General features: G+C 38.1%; 1 protein-coding gene across 1 annotated transcript; it reads right to left on the reverse strand.

The window, feature by feature from the left end:
- Positions 1 to 4,640: 4,640 nt before the first annotated feature.
- On the reverse strand, positions 4,641 to 6,898 carry LOC311286770 (ladderlectin-like). Its single transcript, XM_084403043.1, has 6 exons — positions 6,822 to 6,898; positions 6,619 to 6,699; positions 6,300 to 6,406; positions 5,796 to 5,918; positions 5,514 to 5,625; positions 4,641 to 5,359 (listed from the first exon to the last, which is right to left on the reverse strand). The coding sequence occupies exons 2-6, from the start codon at positions 6,677 to 6,679 to the stop codon at positions 5,280 to 5,282; spliced, it is 483 nt and encodes a 160-aa protein (XP_084259169.1). The 5' UTR covers positions 6,680 to 6,699; positions 6,822 to 6,898; the 3' UTR covers positions 4,641 to 5,279.
- Positions 6,899 to 18,485: the final 11,587 nt, after the last annotated feature.

Here is an 18,485-nt window from a genome sequence, read left to right on the forward strand (position 1 = left end):
AGGGAAAACGTGTCTGGTGAAAGGGGCTGTTGCTCTGGTGTCTTCGGAGGCTGTAATATGCTGTCCTGGCTTCCCTGGCTGTTTTCCAGGAATTCGTCCTTGGGTGCTGAATCTTCAAGCAGTTCTGATATGTCTGTCTGTGGTGAGCTCTGTGTGCAGGGCTCTGCTGAGATTGTGTCCGTGAGCAGAGGTTGTTGTGGCGGAGTGGTGTTATCATGTCCATTTTGCTGCTGATGTGAAGTCCTGTGGTCATTCGTACTGTGTCCAGGTGTGTGTGTGCCGTTCAGATTGAGTGGATTGGCACAAACTGCAGAAGGATGATTGAGGGAGAAGTAGATATTGTCCTTTAACACTCTTGAACCAAGTTTGTTTGGGTGATGGCCATCCTGATGAAATAGTTGTCTCTGACTCCAGAAAAGATTGAAATTGTCAATGAAGTTTACTCCTTTTATATTGCAGGTTTTTTGCAGCCACGTATTAAGCCCAAGTAACCGTGAAAACCTGTTTGTTCCTCTTGCTGGGAGAGGTCCACTGATGAATGTTTGAACTTTCAGTCTTTTAAGTGTTTCAAAAAGCTCATGGAAATCCTTCTTAAGGAGTTCTGACTGCTCTTTATGAATATCATTCTTCCGCACATGAATGATGAGTCGATTTGCAGTTTTATGTTTCATCAGAATGTCCAACATACAGTCCAACATAGCCTACACAATATGTGAAACAGCATTGTGATATCTGAACAAGATGACTAAATCTAGCGGAGTAATAAAACCATAATTTGGAAACTTTTGTGTATTTATTATAAACGATGCTTTTCAGCCCTCTTTTCTTAGAGATTTGGTCTTTTGAATCTTACACGGATGTTTTGGACACGTGTGATTCTGTATAAAGATGATGTTTTAAAGTTAGTCCATAAGCTTTACAAGAGTGTGGTACTTTGCATCACTACGGTGTGACAAAATATGTTGGCGTGTAAAAATACACCCAAAGATTTAAGCACAACTATTTACACACATGAGTAGGAGAATATCTAACATTGTAGATTGTGAACATTCCATTATCTGTTTATTTGGGATTAATGAACATCCTTAACTCCTTAGCTCATATGTTTCTGTCATTTGTGCAGGATGTTACAGGTATTAGTTAATAACAAACAAACAAAACTTTAAAGCAACATGGAACCATAATATTAATATATAAAATATGGTATAATTACAGTTTGAAAATGACTTCCATAATATTTTCTTTCAGTAAAGCTATGCGTGGATCACCCAACACAAAGTTTTGCGTTTGTGGGTGAGATCTCACAAAGATTACACCAATATTAGCTTTCTCGAACATTGCATGTTTGCACTATGCCTGAAACTTAGAAATCAACATGCATTTCCTGTGGTTGTTAAACGCCTCAGGTAATTAATATGAAATGTAAGTTTGTCAGAAGAAAAAGGATCAGCCATACATTTAAAAAAAGTCTTCTAAGTGAAGATGTTGTGTTTGTCACAAACACATCTAAAGAGTTTTTATACGTGTGAGGAAACCTCTCGCAATATTACTAATCAAGTAATCACAGAAATAATGCAGGTCACCAGATTGTTTTAAAGAAATTAAAGCATAAATAAAGGTGAATCTTTATTTAAAGAAGATAGACTTCAGCTTTTGCAACACACAAATGTATAAATGTTCAAAATCGTTTGTGTCTTCAACTAGCCTACTTCTAATCCATACTTTGAAGCATCATGGTTTTAAGTCTGTAAAAATACAGAATAAAAATAAAGAAATAACTATATGACTACTGTAGGGGTAAATGAAATTTTTGTCTTGTTTTAGTGTAATTACAGTTTTTGTAAAGCAAAGAGTTGTAATAATGTTTTTTAAAGTCCCTGTGAACCGGAAGTTGCAAAACGACTTTTCTCCAGTGTTGTGACGTATTTCCAAGTGAAAGGGAATATTGAACAGAGGGCAGGGTTTTACTTTAGCGCTCCTCCTCTCCATCTCTGCTCATAGCAGACGGTTTAAGGAGTGGTTAAGCCGTCAAACTGACGTCATCAGAAAAGAAACGCCATTTCCAGACCGGAAGCCGCTTTTCAGACTTTGATTAAAGATTACCATGGCCAACAATTTTTTCCTGTGTATTAACTTGTACGGATTAATTGTTCACCACAAGACTAGTAATATGCGCTAACAAAGTAAATAGGGTCAATTTTGATTTCATGTCGACTCTAAAAATAGCTTTCATCAATTTCTTGTAAAGAAAACCAAAAGTTTACAGAATCACCCAAAGCTCACAATGCCATTCAGAGTTCACAAGAGATAATTTCTCGTTATCTAGGCATAACACAGTGTGATGGAAAATTCTTAAATCTGACTATCTAAAATAAAACTGTTGCGTCTACTGTCGACACAGAGCGTCTACTAATCGACACTTAATAAATAAAACTGTTGCGTCTACTCATCGACACAGAGCGTCTACAAATCGACACTTAATACCCTTTATACTCTAGCTCTTGCGTCTTCAATCGACAACTGGCTGAGTTTACTAACCTAACTTCTTTGCTGCGCAGCATAAAAACAAATGAGACAGACTTCAGTAAATGTCCCTCAGATGGTTTATTCAAAACGGCCGGGAGTTCTCGAGCAATACTCAGAGATTCTCGGCCCAACATAAAAATACAATAGGCTTTATAGGGTAAAGCCAGACATATCAAAATAGAATCATCATGACTAAAGCCGCGTTTCCACCGCAGGAACTTTCCCCAGGAACTAGGAACTTTGGGCTGGTACTCGATGTGTTTACACCGCAGGAACCAGGGTCTAAATGAAGTTCCGGGTAAATATTTCCCCCTCCGATAGTCCCTGCTCACGAGGTAGTACTTTTTCAAAGTTCAGGAACTTTCAGGGGTGGGACTTGTGCGCTGCACAAGCTGATTGGTTGTGTTCACGCCGCATTTTGGTTGGATGACTCCACGCAGCATTTTCTTTATTTTTAACCTCCCTTTTAAAAAGTGGCTTCATGCAGTAAAGTTGTCTGTCTGCAAATATGGAATTTAATAAAAAAAACTGGGGGACTGGCGACGAGTTTCAGGCTTTATTATTTGGCTTTATTATTTGGGTATTTGTGGAAGAGGAAACTTTCTGCGCGTTCGTCACAGCCATCTCACGGCCAATGTCCGCAATAGCTGATAACATACAATTTTATATCTAACGTTAGCATTACGAGCTCTGAACACGCTTTATCAGTGCTCGTCTCTTTTATGCCACAGCTTTTAATATTAAGTCATTATGTTTACACATTGTCATCTATTGCAAGGCAAACCATGTTACAAATTTACTATAACAGGATTGAAATAGCGCATTGAGGTGTAACAAACAACTATTTACAAGACTGTCACTATTTATGATTGATAGACGGGGTTCAGGCTTTTTTTAAAGAGTATTTACGCAAAAGGAAATTTTTGCGCGTTATTCCCAGTCATCTCACAACGTACCTTGTCTTAATTTTATACGCATACAAGCTTTCTGAACACGCTTTAGTATCAGTGCTCGTCTATTTTGTTATGTTAATTACCTCGTTAGTAAACCAATAACTGCAACACAGTTTGAATCTCCTCCAAACTTAAATGTGGCGCTCAAAACTGATTACTGTCCGTCGCAGACTGGGAGGAGCAGTTGCGCGCAGTTTACCTTCCCGGTACTTTAGACCGCGGTGTAAACGCAGAAAGCAACCGGTCTGGGGCAAAAAAGGTTCCTGGGAAAAAAGTTCCTGGGACAAATTGTTCCGGGTAATTTCGGTGGAAAAGCGGCTTAACATGTCATGCGCTATCAATATGATTGGTTGAATTGTTTAAAGCAAGCCCCCCCTTGTCATTACCCTTTGTTAGCTACATCAGCAAAATATCAAAAACATTGTAAGGGGTTAATATTTCAGTCAATCATTTCACAATACAGTCAAAATAAACAGAACATTGAGTCCTTTCTAAAAGTTCCATTCGACCCAGGTTACATTGAGTGAAAAGTTTGTTAGAAGGTTAGATCATATCGAAAGTTCGTCTGGTGGCTACATCCTAAATAAAAGGAAGTAAAAGTTATCCTGTTTTATTGTTAGATCTGGAATGGAAAGTTAGTCACCATCAGACATAGAAATGGGAAGTGTAATAAAAAGCTTATCATAAGATGAAAATCTAAGTTCAGATTTTCATGGTTAGTAACATAATTAATCTTATCTAATTAATTCTACTACAACAGCATGGTACAAAGTGATGCTCTCTCTCTATGATGTCGTAAAAGTTAAGACGTTCATCCGTGTGTGTGTGTGGACAGATGCTTGAAAATATTAGGCTAGAAATATCTAATAGTGAATTAATAACTAAATTAGCCTAAATAAAAAATTTAAAACATAGTTTTGATACGTCTATTTACCAAGATTTAAATCTGTAGCTATAGGCTACCGCTGCACATGTGTATTCTCATGCGTTGCAGAGTTTTAGGTGGGCGGAGACTCTATTTCTCATTCATGTGCTTGGAGCGAAGAGTGAATAAATCAGTAAGTTAGTGAATTAGAAGTTAGTGTTAACTTCACTAAAAGTCCAAAATTCTGAAAGTCTGCATATTTAGTTTTGCAAAGATCCTTTTAGTGGCTCTGTAATACAGTGCAAAGAATATCATAAGAAACCCATGCATTTCATTTTTGCATAATGAAAAAGTGCACCTTGAATTAATTTGTGCTTGACAATCACTAAACAGCTGCCATGAAAACACAATGATAAATTAATTCTTAATTTTCTATTATAGAACACTAAATAGGGGCAATAGTCTGGAAAGGCAAATATTTTTCCATACTTAATTAAAATCTCATACTTTTCTAAACTGCGTAGGAACCCTGTAGATTGCAACCAATATTTTCTTTCCAAAAAAATAGACTCACACATGCCTACGTTTACATTATTCACGTGACATTCAAATCAAAGAGTAACATGGGGTTTTGAACTTGAGCCAGAATACCATGTAAAGACCATGGTGAATTCCAGGATCATGATGCATATTTTAATAAGACAAAACAAAGAGTTACATACAGTCCAATGTAGGAAACAAATGTCTTCTAGTGTTGTCATTCTACGAACCATATCCTCAAACCTTGCTATACAATATACACATTTATTTGATTGTCCACAATTCACATGCCTGGATTCAATGCTTTATTAATTGAGGAGTGTTTCAAAGAAAATTAAGAGATTGAATTTCAGAAATTTTTTTGCAAAGATAAGATCAGAAAATGTAGTACAAAGTCAATATGGACCAGGTTGACGGATCTCACAAATATAGGTCTTTGAGGTTGAACAGGATGCATCGTTCCAGCAACGGTTAGCTGTATGGTGGAATAATGAAATCAGTTGATCATTACAGTGGTGTTCAACTTAAGGCATAGAGAAATCCAAACAAGGCATTTAATGTTACTGTATGATATGAAATTATAGGATTGCAGATTAGTTAAAAACATAAAAATAAATGAGTGCACTCACAGGTCCAGTTGATCTCCAAACAGTTCTCAGGACCACCTGCATTGTTAGGTTCTCCAGAGCACCAGTTGGTATAGTCATACACAGTTCCATCACTCCACAACCACTCTCCATCCTAAGTGAAGAGAATGAGTACAAAAAGTGCACTACTGTAGTCAGACGCAAGCCAATTAAATTCAGCTTTGAAGTCAAACCATCTTCATTAGAAACTTTGCCTTTGATTAAAGCAGAAATTTCAGTTTAGACAAACAAATAGGTTTCTTTAGGGCACACAATTGAACTTACTTGTACACCATCATGAGCACCAACCCAAGTTTTTGTGGAAGCACGCAACAGACTCAGCAGGAAATTATTCTCTGGTTGATCATGCACAGATGCGAGATTCGCACCAAAAGATTGACAGTTTCTCTGAAGAGACAGATTTGTCATTACAAAATCTTATAATCTTTTTAGTAGAAAGCAGAAATGGCTTTAAACATTAGTAATTTGCAAACAAAGAAACATTCCCACTTATATTAAGAGCACTTAATCTGTACTAACATTTAAATCAATCATTTGATTTTAAATGCAAGCAATTAATACAGCTGTAATTAGATCTAGGATTACTCTGTTGACCCAGTGTTAACCCACCCTTAAACCTAACCATCAAACCTGTCCCCAACCTTACCCATATCCCAACTCAATAGCAGCAAAAGTGTCTTACATCAACACAATACATTGTACCAAACCATTTATTTAAAGACATAATATAAGGTGTTGTTCAAATAGCTTTGTTGTATAATACATTACCTCTGCTGTGATCCAGGGAACCGATTGAGAGAAGTACTTGTAGCACCGGCGTCCAAAATTTTGCCATCCACGTGGACATCTTCTAAAATCAAGTGTGGATTCACTACCTAAATGGGGATTTTGTAATATTTAGCGTTTTTATTTTAAATTATTTCAAGTTTGTGTGATTATATGAAAAAAAAAAAAAAAAAAAAAAAAAAAAGTGTACTTTAACACTGAAAATGCTTCATTAATCATGCAAATATCAGTAAATAGAATCTTGTACATTCCCATAATGCACTTAAACTGGCAAGAGTTTACAATTAAATGTTCTAGTTACCATCTGCATTCCCCATGGAGAAGACAACAAAAAGAAGCAGAAGACTGCTCAGCATTGCCATGATGAACTTGAAAAATCAACCTAAAAATGAATAAGCAGGTAAAGTTAAATGTCTGCACTCAAATGCTGCACACTGTGGAATCTTAGTGTATTTTAAAGACAACGCAAATGTTATTCAGTAGGTTTCTGTTCCAAAAACTCACCTTGCTTTTCAGATTGTTGTCTTCAGAATCTCAGAGGAAGTGTTTGTTAAGTTCCAGAAAGAGCCCTGCGTTTATAGTCTACTTTACTAATTGGGCCTCATTTATCAATCTAACGTAGATCCGAGCGCAGAAATCATCTTAAGACAGGGTTCAGGTGTGATTCATGAAACACTGGAATACAGCCAATCCCATCGTACGAATGATCGGATGTTGATAAATGTGGCGCTGAAAACAATTGTCATTTGAAATATCACAGCCCTAAAAATTCACGGTTTAGAAACCATAACTTCCTCATTATCTTCACCTGGGATGTTCCCATGACAACTCAGCACGGTGTCCATCAGCTGTTCTTAAAAGACAGAAATGTCTTAACACAACTGTTACAAATAAATATAGCCATAATTGTATTATATGGGACATTCTACCAGAAACGTACATTATCTGTCCTTGGATTGTTTCAGTGAATAAAAAAGTATTTCATCCAAAAATTTCTAAAACTGGCTGATTTCTGTGAGTTGTTCTGTAAAGGAATATGTCATTCATTAGGTTCTCAGATATTTTTTTCTTTATTAAAAACACTTTTGAAAATTACAAATCCTGTCCATGCCCTTGTCCTCAGCCAAATTGGAGCTACAGCCTTCATAGTTTTGTTATGCTACAAACTGTTATTTAGAAAAAAAAACTCATCAATAACAAGTTTAAGCTGTTATCATTTACATCAACTGATCAAAAACATAAAATTATATATAAATTCTACAAATAAATTCTATTTTACAACTGTCCCCATGTTTTGGTCAGTCCTGTCACGTTTACATAAAACTCTACATAAAATGTGTGAAATACGCCTTTAAGGGTATCACTCAGAGGAAGTGACATCATTTGACCCAGGTGAAGCTTACATTGATTAAGGCTTTATGATTTTAAGCTTGTTTTTGTATGTTTTTTTTAGGAAGACGAGCTAAAGGGTCAGGCCCTGTCACGGTTAAACATTCCAGAAAATAATGAAAATCTTTTAAATCCAAAACATGTCTAAAAAGGTTACTGAAATTCCTTGCTTGCATGTTAACAGTTTTTATGCTAGCATGCTAGCAGGCTGAGTAATGGCAGTTTACAATGGCCAACCGTCAGGCCCTGTCACATCAGGCCCTGTCACATTCCTGTGTGACACGGCCTTACAAATCAATGTTATTGTTCTTTTTTATAACATTTATTGCATATGTTATGTATTTAACGCATGCAATAGTAAAATGAAGGCCAAGGTGCTTGATTTTTATACAACTGTGGCCATGGAAGCGATTTAAACACCTGAATTCAATTATTTGGAGGGCTGTCCCAATACTTTTAGCAATATTATGTATGTCCTTGGCTGAATTTTACCATAGTCTAATATTACTTTAACATTAAAATTATAATAATAATTTAAAAAAGAAATGGCAATCAAAACTTAAATAAAGAACACAAAACATAACTTTTTCTGCATCATCAAAATCCATAAAGTCAGTCCTGTCACAGTATCGTCAGTCCTGTCACGCCATGGTCAGTCCTGTCACACAGGAAATATGACAAAAGTGTACTATTTGAGGAAATATTAATTAATTAATCTCTTTAACTGTGTAGATGAAGGTGGGGGTATATATCCACTACTATGTTTTTATAAAAATCTCCTATGTAAAGGTAGTTATTTTACAACTATATGAGTGCCTGCGGGTATTCTGTGATTTTGTGTACTACAGTTGACCGAAAAGTTACTTATATTTCTTAAAGGAATTATAAAACCATGTTAGATACAATCAGGGACATGTGATCAATAAGAAAATGCTATCTGTATCAAAGAAATTCATTAGGAAACCATTCTAACATATACAAATTTGTCTGTGACAGGGCCTGACATTTTAGGGATGAAATGCGTATAAAAATGTATTTTATTTAATCATAAAAACATGCTGAGATGGGATGATATGTGTTTCTCATAGTTTAACATGTCCTCCATATGACTCAACGTTCAGATTTAAGAAAAATATTTTTTTTTTTCCAAGATTTTTTAAAGTGGAAATGTACGTTTCTGGTAGAATGTCCCCTATATACAGTGAGGAAAATAAGTATATGAACACCCTGCTATTTTGCAAGTTCTCCCACTTAGAAATCATGGAGGGGTCTGAAATTGTCATCGTAGGTGCATGTCCACTGTGAGAGACATAATCAAAAAAAAAAAAATCCAGAAATCACAATGTATGATTTTTTAAATATTTATTTGTATGTTACAGCTGCAAATAAGTATTTGAACACCTGAGAAAATCAATGTTAATATTTGGTACAGTAGCCTTTGTTTGCAATTACAGAGGTCAAACGTTTCCTGTAGTTTTTCACCAGGTTTGCACACACTGCAGGAGGGATTTTGGCCCACTCCTCCACACAGATCTTCTCTAGATCAGTCAGGTTTCTGGGCTGTCGCTGAGAAACACGGAGTTTGAGCTCCCTCCAAAGATTCTCTATTGGGTTTAGGTCTGGAGACTGGCTAGGCCACGCCAGAACCTTGATATGCTTCTTACAGAGCCATTCCTTGGTTATCCTGGCTGTGTGCTTCGGGTCATTGTCATGTTGGAAGACCCAGCCTCGACCCATCTTCAATGCTCTAACTGAGGGAAGGAGGTTGTTCCCCAAAATCTCGCAATACATGGCCCCGGTCATCCTCTCCTTAATACAGTGCAGTTGCCCTGTCCCATGTGCAGAAATACACCCCCAAAGCATGATGCTACCACCCCCATGCTTCACAGTAGGGATGGTGTTCTTGGGATGGTACTCATCATTCTTCTTCCTCCAAACACGTTTAGTGGAATTATGACCAAAAAGTTCTATTTTGGTCTCATCTGACCACATGACTTTCTCCCATGACTCCTCTGGATCATCCAAATGGTCATTGGCAAACTTAAGACGGGCCTTGACATGTGCTGGTTTAAGCAGGGGAACCTTCCGTGCCATGCATGATTTCAAACCATGACGTCTTAGTGTATTACCAACAGTAACCTTGGAAACGGTGGTCCCAGCTCTTTTCAGGTCATTGACCAGCTCCTCCCGTGTAGTTCTGGGCTGATTTCTCACCTTTCTTAGGATCATTGAGACCCCACGAGGTGAGATCTTGCATGGAGCCCCAGTCCGAGGGAGATTGACAGTCATGTTTAGCTTCTTCCATTTTCTAATGATTGCTCCAACAGTGGACCTTTTTTCACCAAGCTGCTTGGCAATTTCCCCGTAGCCCTTTCCAGCCTTGTGGAGGTGTACAATTTTGTCTAGTGTCTTTGGACAGCTCTTTGGTCTTGGCCATGTTAGTAGTTGGATTCTTACTGATTGTATGGGGTGGACAGGTGTCTTTATGCAGCTAACGACCTCAAACAGGTGCATCTAATTTAGGATAATAAATGGAGTGGAGGTGGACATTTTAAAGGCAGACTAACAGGTCTTTGAGGGTCAGAATTCTAGCTGATAGACAGGTGTTCAAATACTTATTTGCAGCTGTATCATACAAATAAATAGTTAAAAAATCATATATTGTGATTTCTGGATTTTTTTTTTTTAGATTATGTCTCTCACAGTGGACATGCACCTACGATGACAATTTCAGACCCCTCCATGATTTCCAAGAGGGAGAACTTGCAAAATAGCAGGGTGTTCAAATACTTATTTTCCTCACTGTATATGCGTTATATATGTGTTTGTGTGTGTGTGTGTGAGAGAGAGAGAGAGTGTGTAGGCCTATTTCTCTGCTCTCAACTTTAAAACTTGCAACAACATGACAAAAATGTGTCAAATATCTGGCACATTTACATGATGGAGTAAAGTGCTCATGTTAATTAACCCGCGCTTCAACTTTCTGGATTGCGCCAAAGAGATAATGTCAGTTTGGTTTTGGGTTTTGTTTCATGTCTTTTATTTTGTAGTTTGTTTCTTGTTTCCAAATCATATATTGCTGAATAGGAGTTTATGAGTTATGACTAGGCTGCTATATGAATCAAGTCAAGTCACATTTATTTATATAGCGCTTTTTACAATACAGATTGTTTCAAAGCAGCTTTACAGAGATAACAGAAAAATAATGCAACAAAGTTTGTTTCCAGAAGAAAATAGCGTTACAGTCCAGTTTAAGTAAGCTCAGTGATGTTTCATTTTTGTTGTAAAAAAGTTATTAATTTAGTTAATATATATATATATATATAGCCGCTCTGGAGAAAACCGTGATGTCATCGTCCAGCTCAGTTCTCATATATGGCGTTTGGTTAATGTGTTAAAGGGATAATTGTCTGGTTTGCATCAACATGTTGGGAATGATTTCTTGTTAAATTCATCTTTAATGCATTAAATAATTAATCAAATTAAATTTGAATGAACACAAACAGTTTGTGTGAAGGCATGGAATTGGACTAGTTCTGGTGCAGCTTCCATGTTTTAAGCGAAACTGCCACAAAATAAAACCCAATACTCACATTTCCATTGTATATCTCATTCCACAAAACAAAACATGCAAATTAAGAAAATAATATTAATCTACATGTCTCATTCCACAAAACAAGCTCTGCAACTTAATGAAATAATATAAAATAATATAAACCTACTAAATTCTTACTATAAAGGTTTATATATTATATACAGTCCGAGCGCAAGTCCGATGATGATACATTGGAGGAACGAGTTATTCAACCCGAACCTCCATCGCAAGGACAACTTGAGCAGGACGTTTCTCAGTGATACGCTGCTCAGTTATGGAACATTATGAGATGTTGCAGCTGTAATTCCTCACCATCAGCATTAACAAGTGTATGTCCATCAACAAACCCATGTGCATATTTCTAATTTATTGCAGTGCATATGCGGTATCAATAACGGTGCCCAGCACTAATGTGAATCTTGCTCCATCTTTACTCAGAGGAGTAAGAACGACAGACAATCTGCATTAATAGACACAGTTTTAGGTAATTGTGATACCTAATCACGACTGATTAGCAGAAGCATTTCAGTAAGACAGTAATAACGTGAGTTAGCTGGTTAGCCAGAAACGTACACAATATAAAACACAAAACTACGTATTTTGAACATCCGGTAGAAAATATATACATCAATAATTATTCATACTTACAGGTTGTATACCTGCAAACTTGGTTCTGACCCATATTTCAAGAGCAAGCGTTTTGCAAATCCCGCGTTGAAATCAGTAAAATGAAGTTTGAGGGCTGGTCAAGTTGTTCGTGGCGGACAACATACAACATAGGCGGGCATTATGCAAATGTTTTTTCTAGTGACGTACTGTAGAACCGTAAAGCAGTAGGATTCGAAATACAAACAACTTGTTTAGTCGGTTCAGAGTCGATTCTTTCTTTTGGGCAACATGACATCATGACTTTGCGTAAACATACACGCCACTTTCAAGTCAAGTGGCGTGTTATCTATACGCATTTTGAGCTATCCGCGTGTATGTCCACGCCGAAACGAACCGTCATCTTCCGCGTGTATGTCTACGCCGTTAAATGTCAGCGTGATTCCGCGTGTATGTGTACGCCGTTAAATGTCCGAGCGAAACGGAGCAAAATGTATATCTACATCTGGGGAGCAATATTTTTTTTCCTAGGATGGTAGGGGAAGACTCATAAATGGCATTAACCCCAGTGACGGGTAGGTTTAGGGACGGGGTTGGGGTAGGTCATATATATTTATATATACAGTAATGTAACGTTAAGTCAACGGCGTTGATAAACACGCTGAAAAGCGATTATGCGTGTTTATAGCACGCCAAAAATGGAAATACGAATTGGCGTGTCATACATACGCCATTTCATGAGATCAGTCTGTTTTGGGAGACAATAACTTTATTTATCGTGCACTTTCGACTTTACAACTTTGCAGAATGTTTACATTCACAAACAGCTATATTACACACTGCATAAAGGGGAATATTTGAAAAACCATAATAGGGACACCACTTTAAAAAATAAAATTCCCTTATAGGAGACAATGGCCCTTTAATTTATTTTATTTTTATTTTATTTTTTGTCTGGAGCCCTAGGCACTGCTTATAATGTTTTCTAGGCAACTTAACAGATGTAACGACTGAGACAAATCAGACACAATTATTTGGTATATGTACCAAAAAAACTTTAAACTTCACTCTGGGATCTGTGGTCCCATCCCCCAAACAGGGCAAGAAGGTCCTACCACGATCAGATAAGTTGGTTTTAAAAGTGTAAAAAGAATGTGACCACATGCTCAAGAGAGAGACAATGGGAAGACAGAAACAATCTTTAATACAGACTTTGGTTCATTAATCATAGACGAACTGATCTATAAAGGAGGAACATGCATCCCAGAAACTGTGTGAATGATTGACTGTCTTGTGTACTATTATGTATATACTATGGTATGTATTTTATTATACAACCAACCAACGGTCAATGTAACCTTACCTGTATCATGTCTCCTATCTAATTAATCCTCATTTAATGACCTTCTCTTAGAATGCATTGTGGGTTTGTTATATCTATCTGAGCATTAATGAACAGAAAAGAGGTAAGGCAGATGTCTAACCACACTTGAGATTGCGTCATAAATCTTCCCCACAGAAGAAACTCCCGCCAGAAAGTCCACCCTTCTCATTGGTCAAGCAAACCCGGAGAGGTGGGGCCTTTCTCAGGCTTTATTAGAGACAGTCCACAGTGACCGCCCTCTCTTAGCTCTTCTCTCTGGCCTCTGCTTCTTCCCAAGGGCCCCAGCAGGCCTGAGCACCACCTGCTATGCCTTCATGCTCCCAAAGGGAGTCAGACTGCCTTTTCTTCAATCCAGAAAACTACAACCTTACCATCACTGAATGGGCAACGATCAACTCTTGGCCTTCTTGCTACATTCAGGATGCCATGCTGTCCAGCGTGGCCTCATCAGGCCCCCGGGCTGCAGGCTTCAAATCACAACAGCCATGTGCTCACTCAGGAGAGAGAAGACTCTCTCTCGACCACAACAGCGTCGAAACCACCATGCAAGTTCATCATATCTTCTCCATCCAGCAGAGAAGAAAACGATTGCAACTTATACAGTGACATTTGACACTCACAACGAACTCAATTTTCAATGTCTCGAACATCAACGAACTCAATTTTCAACCACTTCAAGATTTGTAGACTGCACAGACCATGCAAGTATCAATTTAATGACGTGCTCTGAAAATGGTAAGCCGATGGTTCTTTTCATAGTTAAATAGACCTTTGCCATAGTTCCATTTCCTGTTTCCGGTTCCATATCACTCAACATTTTACCTATGCATGTATGTATGTATGAATGTATGTATGCTTGTTTAGTTTTAGTTATGTTTGTGAGTTAGTTAGTTAATAAAACTTGTGCACAATATGGTTTCTGATCCTCTGCTTGCAACAAAGTCCATTTTACGATCTTGATCTTGTTACATGCTCTAAGTGCTGTACATGTTACGAAATAATAATTTTTCGGTGGCCATGAAAGATACACTTTTCTTAGAATAAATGAATAATCAAAAGAGTTTGTTGGAACTGATTAATTGATTGTAATATTGATTTAGCTACCTCAAGTTAATCTAATTAACTGACCCAAATATGAATAATTAATCATAATTGGTAATTATGAGTTATTATTAATATTTCCCCTTTGAGCTAATATTGTTACACAGATCAGCCTTGTTTCCAGAGCGTAGTCCACCATGAGAGAGTGATGGAAGGTAGGCCTGATTTTCGTGTCTGAAGAAGTTTTCTAGGTTCCCATCACGGGTCTGACAGGTGATGTAGAGTGTGGAAAATAGTCATTTTTCAGTGAGTTTTGTCTTGGACTGTCCTCTTATTGGAGCTGTTTTAATAAGAGAGAGCTTGTTCCTTTTCAAAGGGGTGGTGATGGGTTTCGTGCCCTGCATCTCTGTAACAAAGAGTTTGTACTGCTCTTGGTCTGCTAATTCTCTTGAGTATTTTTGGCCTATTCATGATGTCTGTTTTCAGAGACACCCTTATTGCTGAACTCCATGGCATTTTCAAACTCATCAATTAGGACGAGACACTTCTGATCCAGCACAGTCCAGCGACAGAGGGAATCCTGCTTTTGCATCAGACCAACTGCTCCTCAATCTCCCTTCATTGTAGCATTGTTTTGCTCATGCGCTTGTGATTGTTAATTAAGAGTACATGAAAAATGCTTAATTTCATTCTGCATCTTCTCAGATTCTGTGATTGCATTGTAATCCGTCTCACAATGTCACTGAATTAACCATTAACTACTCACCTGAACGGTTTATGATGCTGTATATGGTATCATTGTTATCATTCACCATCAAAACATAGGGGTAGACATCACATTTGACATGTTATCATGTTTGAATCGGGAGATATGATACAAAATACTAAATTTGGTCAAGGCGGAAAGTAAAATGGCCGCCACAACACGTCTTTGCAATGTCACATATCACCTGGACTAAAATACAAATGTACCATTTTGAGCTGATATAGGCTATTTATTAAAAAGTGTGGTTGTAGTTTCACTTCTAAAAACATTGAACATTAGTTTAAACAACAGTTCATGCAAATGCAAAGTTTTAAAGGTTAGAATGGCACATCATACATCAAAAATAGCCTAGTTATGGACTTTTTAGCTGCAAATAATGACATTTGAAATCGAAACCGTGACTGCAGCTGAAGAATTAAAACGCGTGTCAGTGTGACTGTGTCTAAGCCCTTGTTATACTGTTAAAGGTACAATATGTAATTTTTTTGCTTTAAAAATAGCAAAAATCACTATATCTATGTTATATATATTTTTTAGTTGTGTACTTAAATTATCCCGACTGTTTCCAACAACTTTCAAACCAGGAGAAATTTGTAATTTAATTCGAAGACACGTACCGTTTCTTTATTTCCGTTTTGTCGCCGTCAATGGCGTCATATCCGCGTTCTCCCTGGTTTCCGCTCATACTGCCATAGTAACCAGAGCCCTCTGATAGTAACCAAGGCGACAGGCGTGGACAACTGTGTAGTTCGTAATGTCTATCTGCACGCTGTTGTTGTTTCGTTCAAACATTATGGACCATGGCAAGCAGACTTTGGATAAAAAAGGAGAACTAAAACGAGAATCAATATCAGCGCGGTGTTTTCGAGATGCCGTGAGCTCCACGTCCGAGACTTCGACCGCTCCTACATGTACTTTATTAAACAGGTGAGCACATTTACATAAAACTAATCAATGTTATATAGTTCAACAATGATAAAATGTTAGAATATGATCTGTATGTTATTCTAATGTTGATCTAGCTTACTGCTAGTCTCATACAGACAAACTAACGTTAACACATAGAATAACATAAATTTCAACACATTCAAATGCAGTTTAGTGTGATAGTGTAATGTTAGACCAAGTGAACAGCGCTGCGTTACCTCACAAGTTTAATTTGTCTAATAAACTGACCTGTGAGTAGTAATTCTGCACTTGCGTGTAGTGCGGTAGAGTAAAATGTCCATATTCCTTTTATATCCGTGGGACTCGCGTCGCGTGTGGAGCTGATAGCTGTCTCTTACCAAACCTGACCTGCTTCATATCACAGTCATGATAAAAACATCGATGTATTTACTCATCCATAAACATTATTAGATCGGTCGGCTTGACGCTGACGACAAGATCCATAATTCTTAGCAAATGTTGCGTCATCAAACTATGCCTTTGTTATTGTAAGAGGTTAGCGACCCCTAGCGGCGAAAAAAATTATATTGTACGTTTAAGTTGAATGCCATCTTACTATATTTTAGGTTCTCTTAAAGGGATACTTCAGGATTTAGCATTAAGCTTTGTATTAGTAGAAAACCTGTAGTATTTTCGAATTACCATGCTTTCCACCCTCATATCCCCCTGAGATGAGAGATTTATGTATTTTTTGTCTGGAAAAAATCCTCCGATGACGCAAAAATCGTCATTCTGCATCATCGGAGGATTTTTTGGCCAGAGGCTAAAGACTACAGCCAGTAGTATGGGCTGTCCCGCATGTTTTTAACCCGCCCATAGAGGGTGGGATCTCACTCACAGAATGTACACATAGTATCAGCGTCTTTCTTTGGAAGCTAAGCTAAAAAGCTCTTGTTCTGTGGAGAAAGCTGAGTAGTAGGGGTTACCATACTCTTTTTCCCGGACATGTCCGGCCGTCGAGATCGTCCAAAATGTCCGGGATTTGGCTTTTGCTTTCTGCAGTCGCCATTCATTGTTTACAGGCACACGTTTTGTTTCAATCTAACGTTAACTGAATTCATTTCGATTGGTGAATCTGAATGTAGTGTTTACATGAACGCTAAACAAGGGATCGGCTGATGTGCGTTTTAACATTGCTAAGAAAATTCCCGCTCCTCCGTGAGAGATACAAGACCGGTGCGTCTCAGTAATCACGCCGCCGGCCTCGCGCCGTTCTCCCGCGGCCCTTAGCCTCGTCCTGCTCGCCACAGTAAACATAATGAATGGCGACTGTAGAACGCAAAAGCCGAATCCCGGACATTTTGGGTGATCTCGAAATCCCGGGGAGACTCACTGGTAGCCTAGCCTTGTTGTTTTCAACTGCGCTCTCTTACCGATAGGCGTGGCTTGGGAGTGGCCTCCTAGGGCAGCGAAGCAAGTGCATTCTGGGAGTTGTTGTCTTTCATCCACATAAGCCAAAAATACATTTTCTGGCTTTTCTCAGTCTAGAAAGCTCCAAATTCAAATTCTACATAAATGACCTATTTTAAATACACATTCATCTTTCCAGAGGTGAAGTATCCCTTTAACCTCTTCATATGCGCTGGTCATGTTTTACCTGGTTTGATTTTAGGGCGACCGACCTTATAGTTTAGAACTGGGGCATTTAGCATTAGGGACCCGCAGGGGACCTCATGAAGCTGGAAGGTGGGGGGAGCCCTAGATTCAGGGTTCCTACACATTTTCCATTTCAAAATTCCATACTTTTCCAGACTCAAATTTCCAAACCTCTCTGTAGATTTCCAGACCATATTTAAAGTGCCCCCTATTATGCTTTTTCGGATATTCTCTTTCATGCCATGTGTATTGCAGCTTTCTGCAAAGTTATGAAGACGAAAGAGCATGCGATAAATAAAGTAGTTTTTTCTCAAAAGAAAGAATCGACTCTGAACCGCCTAAACGAGTCGTCAGGAATTCGAATCGTGCTTCCATGACGGCTACACGTCACTGGGTAACACATTTGCCTATTGCCCACCTATGTTTTATGTTGTCCGCAAACGCTGTAGCTGGTTTGTGTTGTGTATGTCGAGTGGACGCTGTTTTCTGCTCTGCAAAAGCAAATTCTCTTTGTAAACCCTTTCAAAGGATGAGGATGTGAAGAGTCTGGTTAAAATTACCACAGCGATACAACAGCAGTATAAGCTTTTGACGAATGCTTCTAAACTAAATGAGGTTTACACTTCTTTACAGTGTGTAATCACTAGGGCTGTAATCTCCCAGTCGATTAGTCGATTATTTGGTCGATACGTTCTGACTCGGCCAAAATTCTGATTGGTCGATTTTTTGCCGCGTTCATTTCATTAGTTTTGCCGCGTTCATTTCATCAGGTGGAAAGCACTAATTGCTAATGGGGGTGTTTTCAGAGCACCCCTGTTTCACAGGTAACAGTCTGTCTTCAGA

Source organism: Rutilus rutilus (genome assembly GCF_951802725.1).
Source record: "Rutilus rutilus genome assembly, chromosome: 2".
Classification (NCBI taxonomy): Eukaryota; Metazoa; Chordata; class Actinopteri; order Cypriniformes; family Leuciscidae; genus Rutilus; species Rutilus rutilus.

What these genes read in the sequence shown, in the direction of transcription:
- LOC311286770 (XM_084403043.1), bottom strand. Translation starts at nt 6,679, where the DNA reads ATGGCAATGCTGAGCAGTCTTCTGCTTCTTTTTGTTGTCTTCTCCATG. An exon ending in CTCCATGGGGAATGCAGATG is followed by an intron (nt 6,407 to 6,618) that starts GTAACTAGAACA and finishes ATCCCCATTTAG; the next exon opens with GTAGTGAATCCACACTTGAT. An exon ending in TTTGGAGATCAACTGGACCT is followed by an intron (nt 5,360 to 5,513) that starts GTGAGTGCACTC and finishes TCCACCATACAG; the next exon opens with CTAACCGTTGCTGGAACGAT.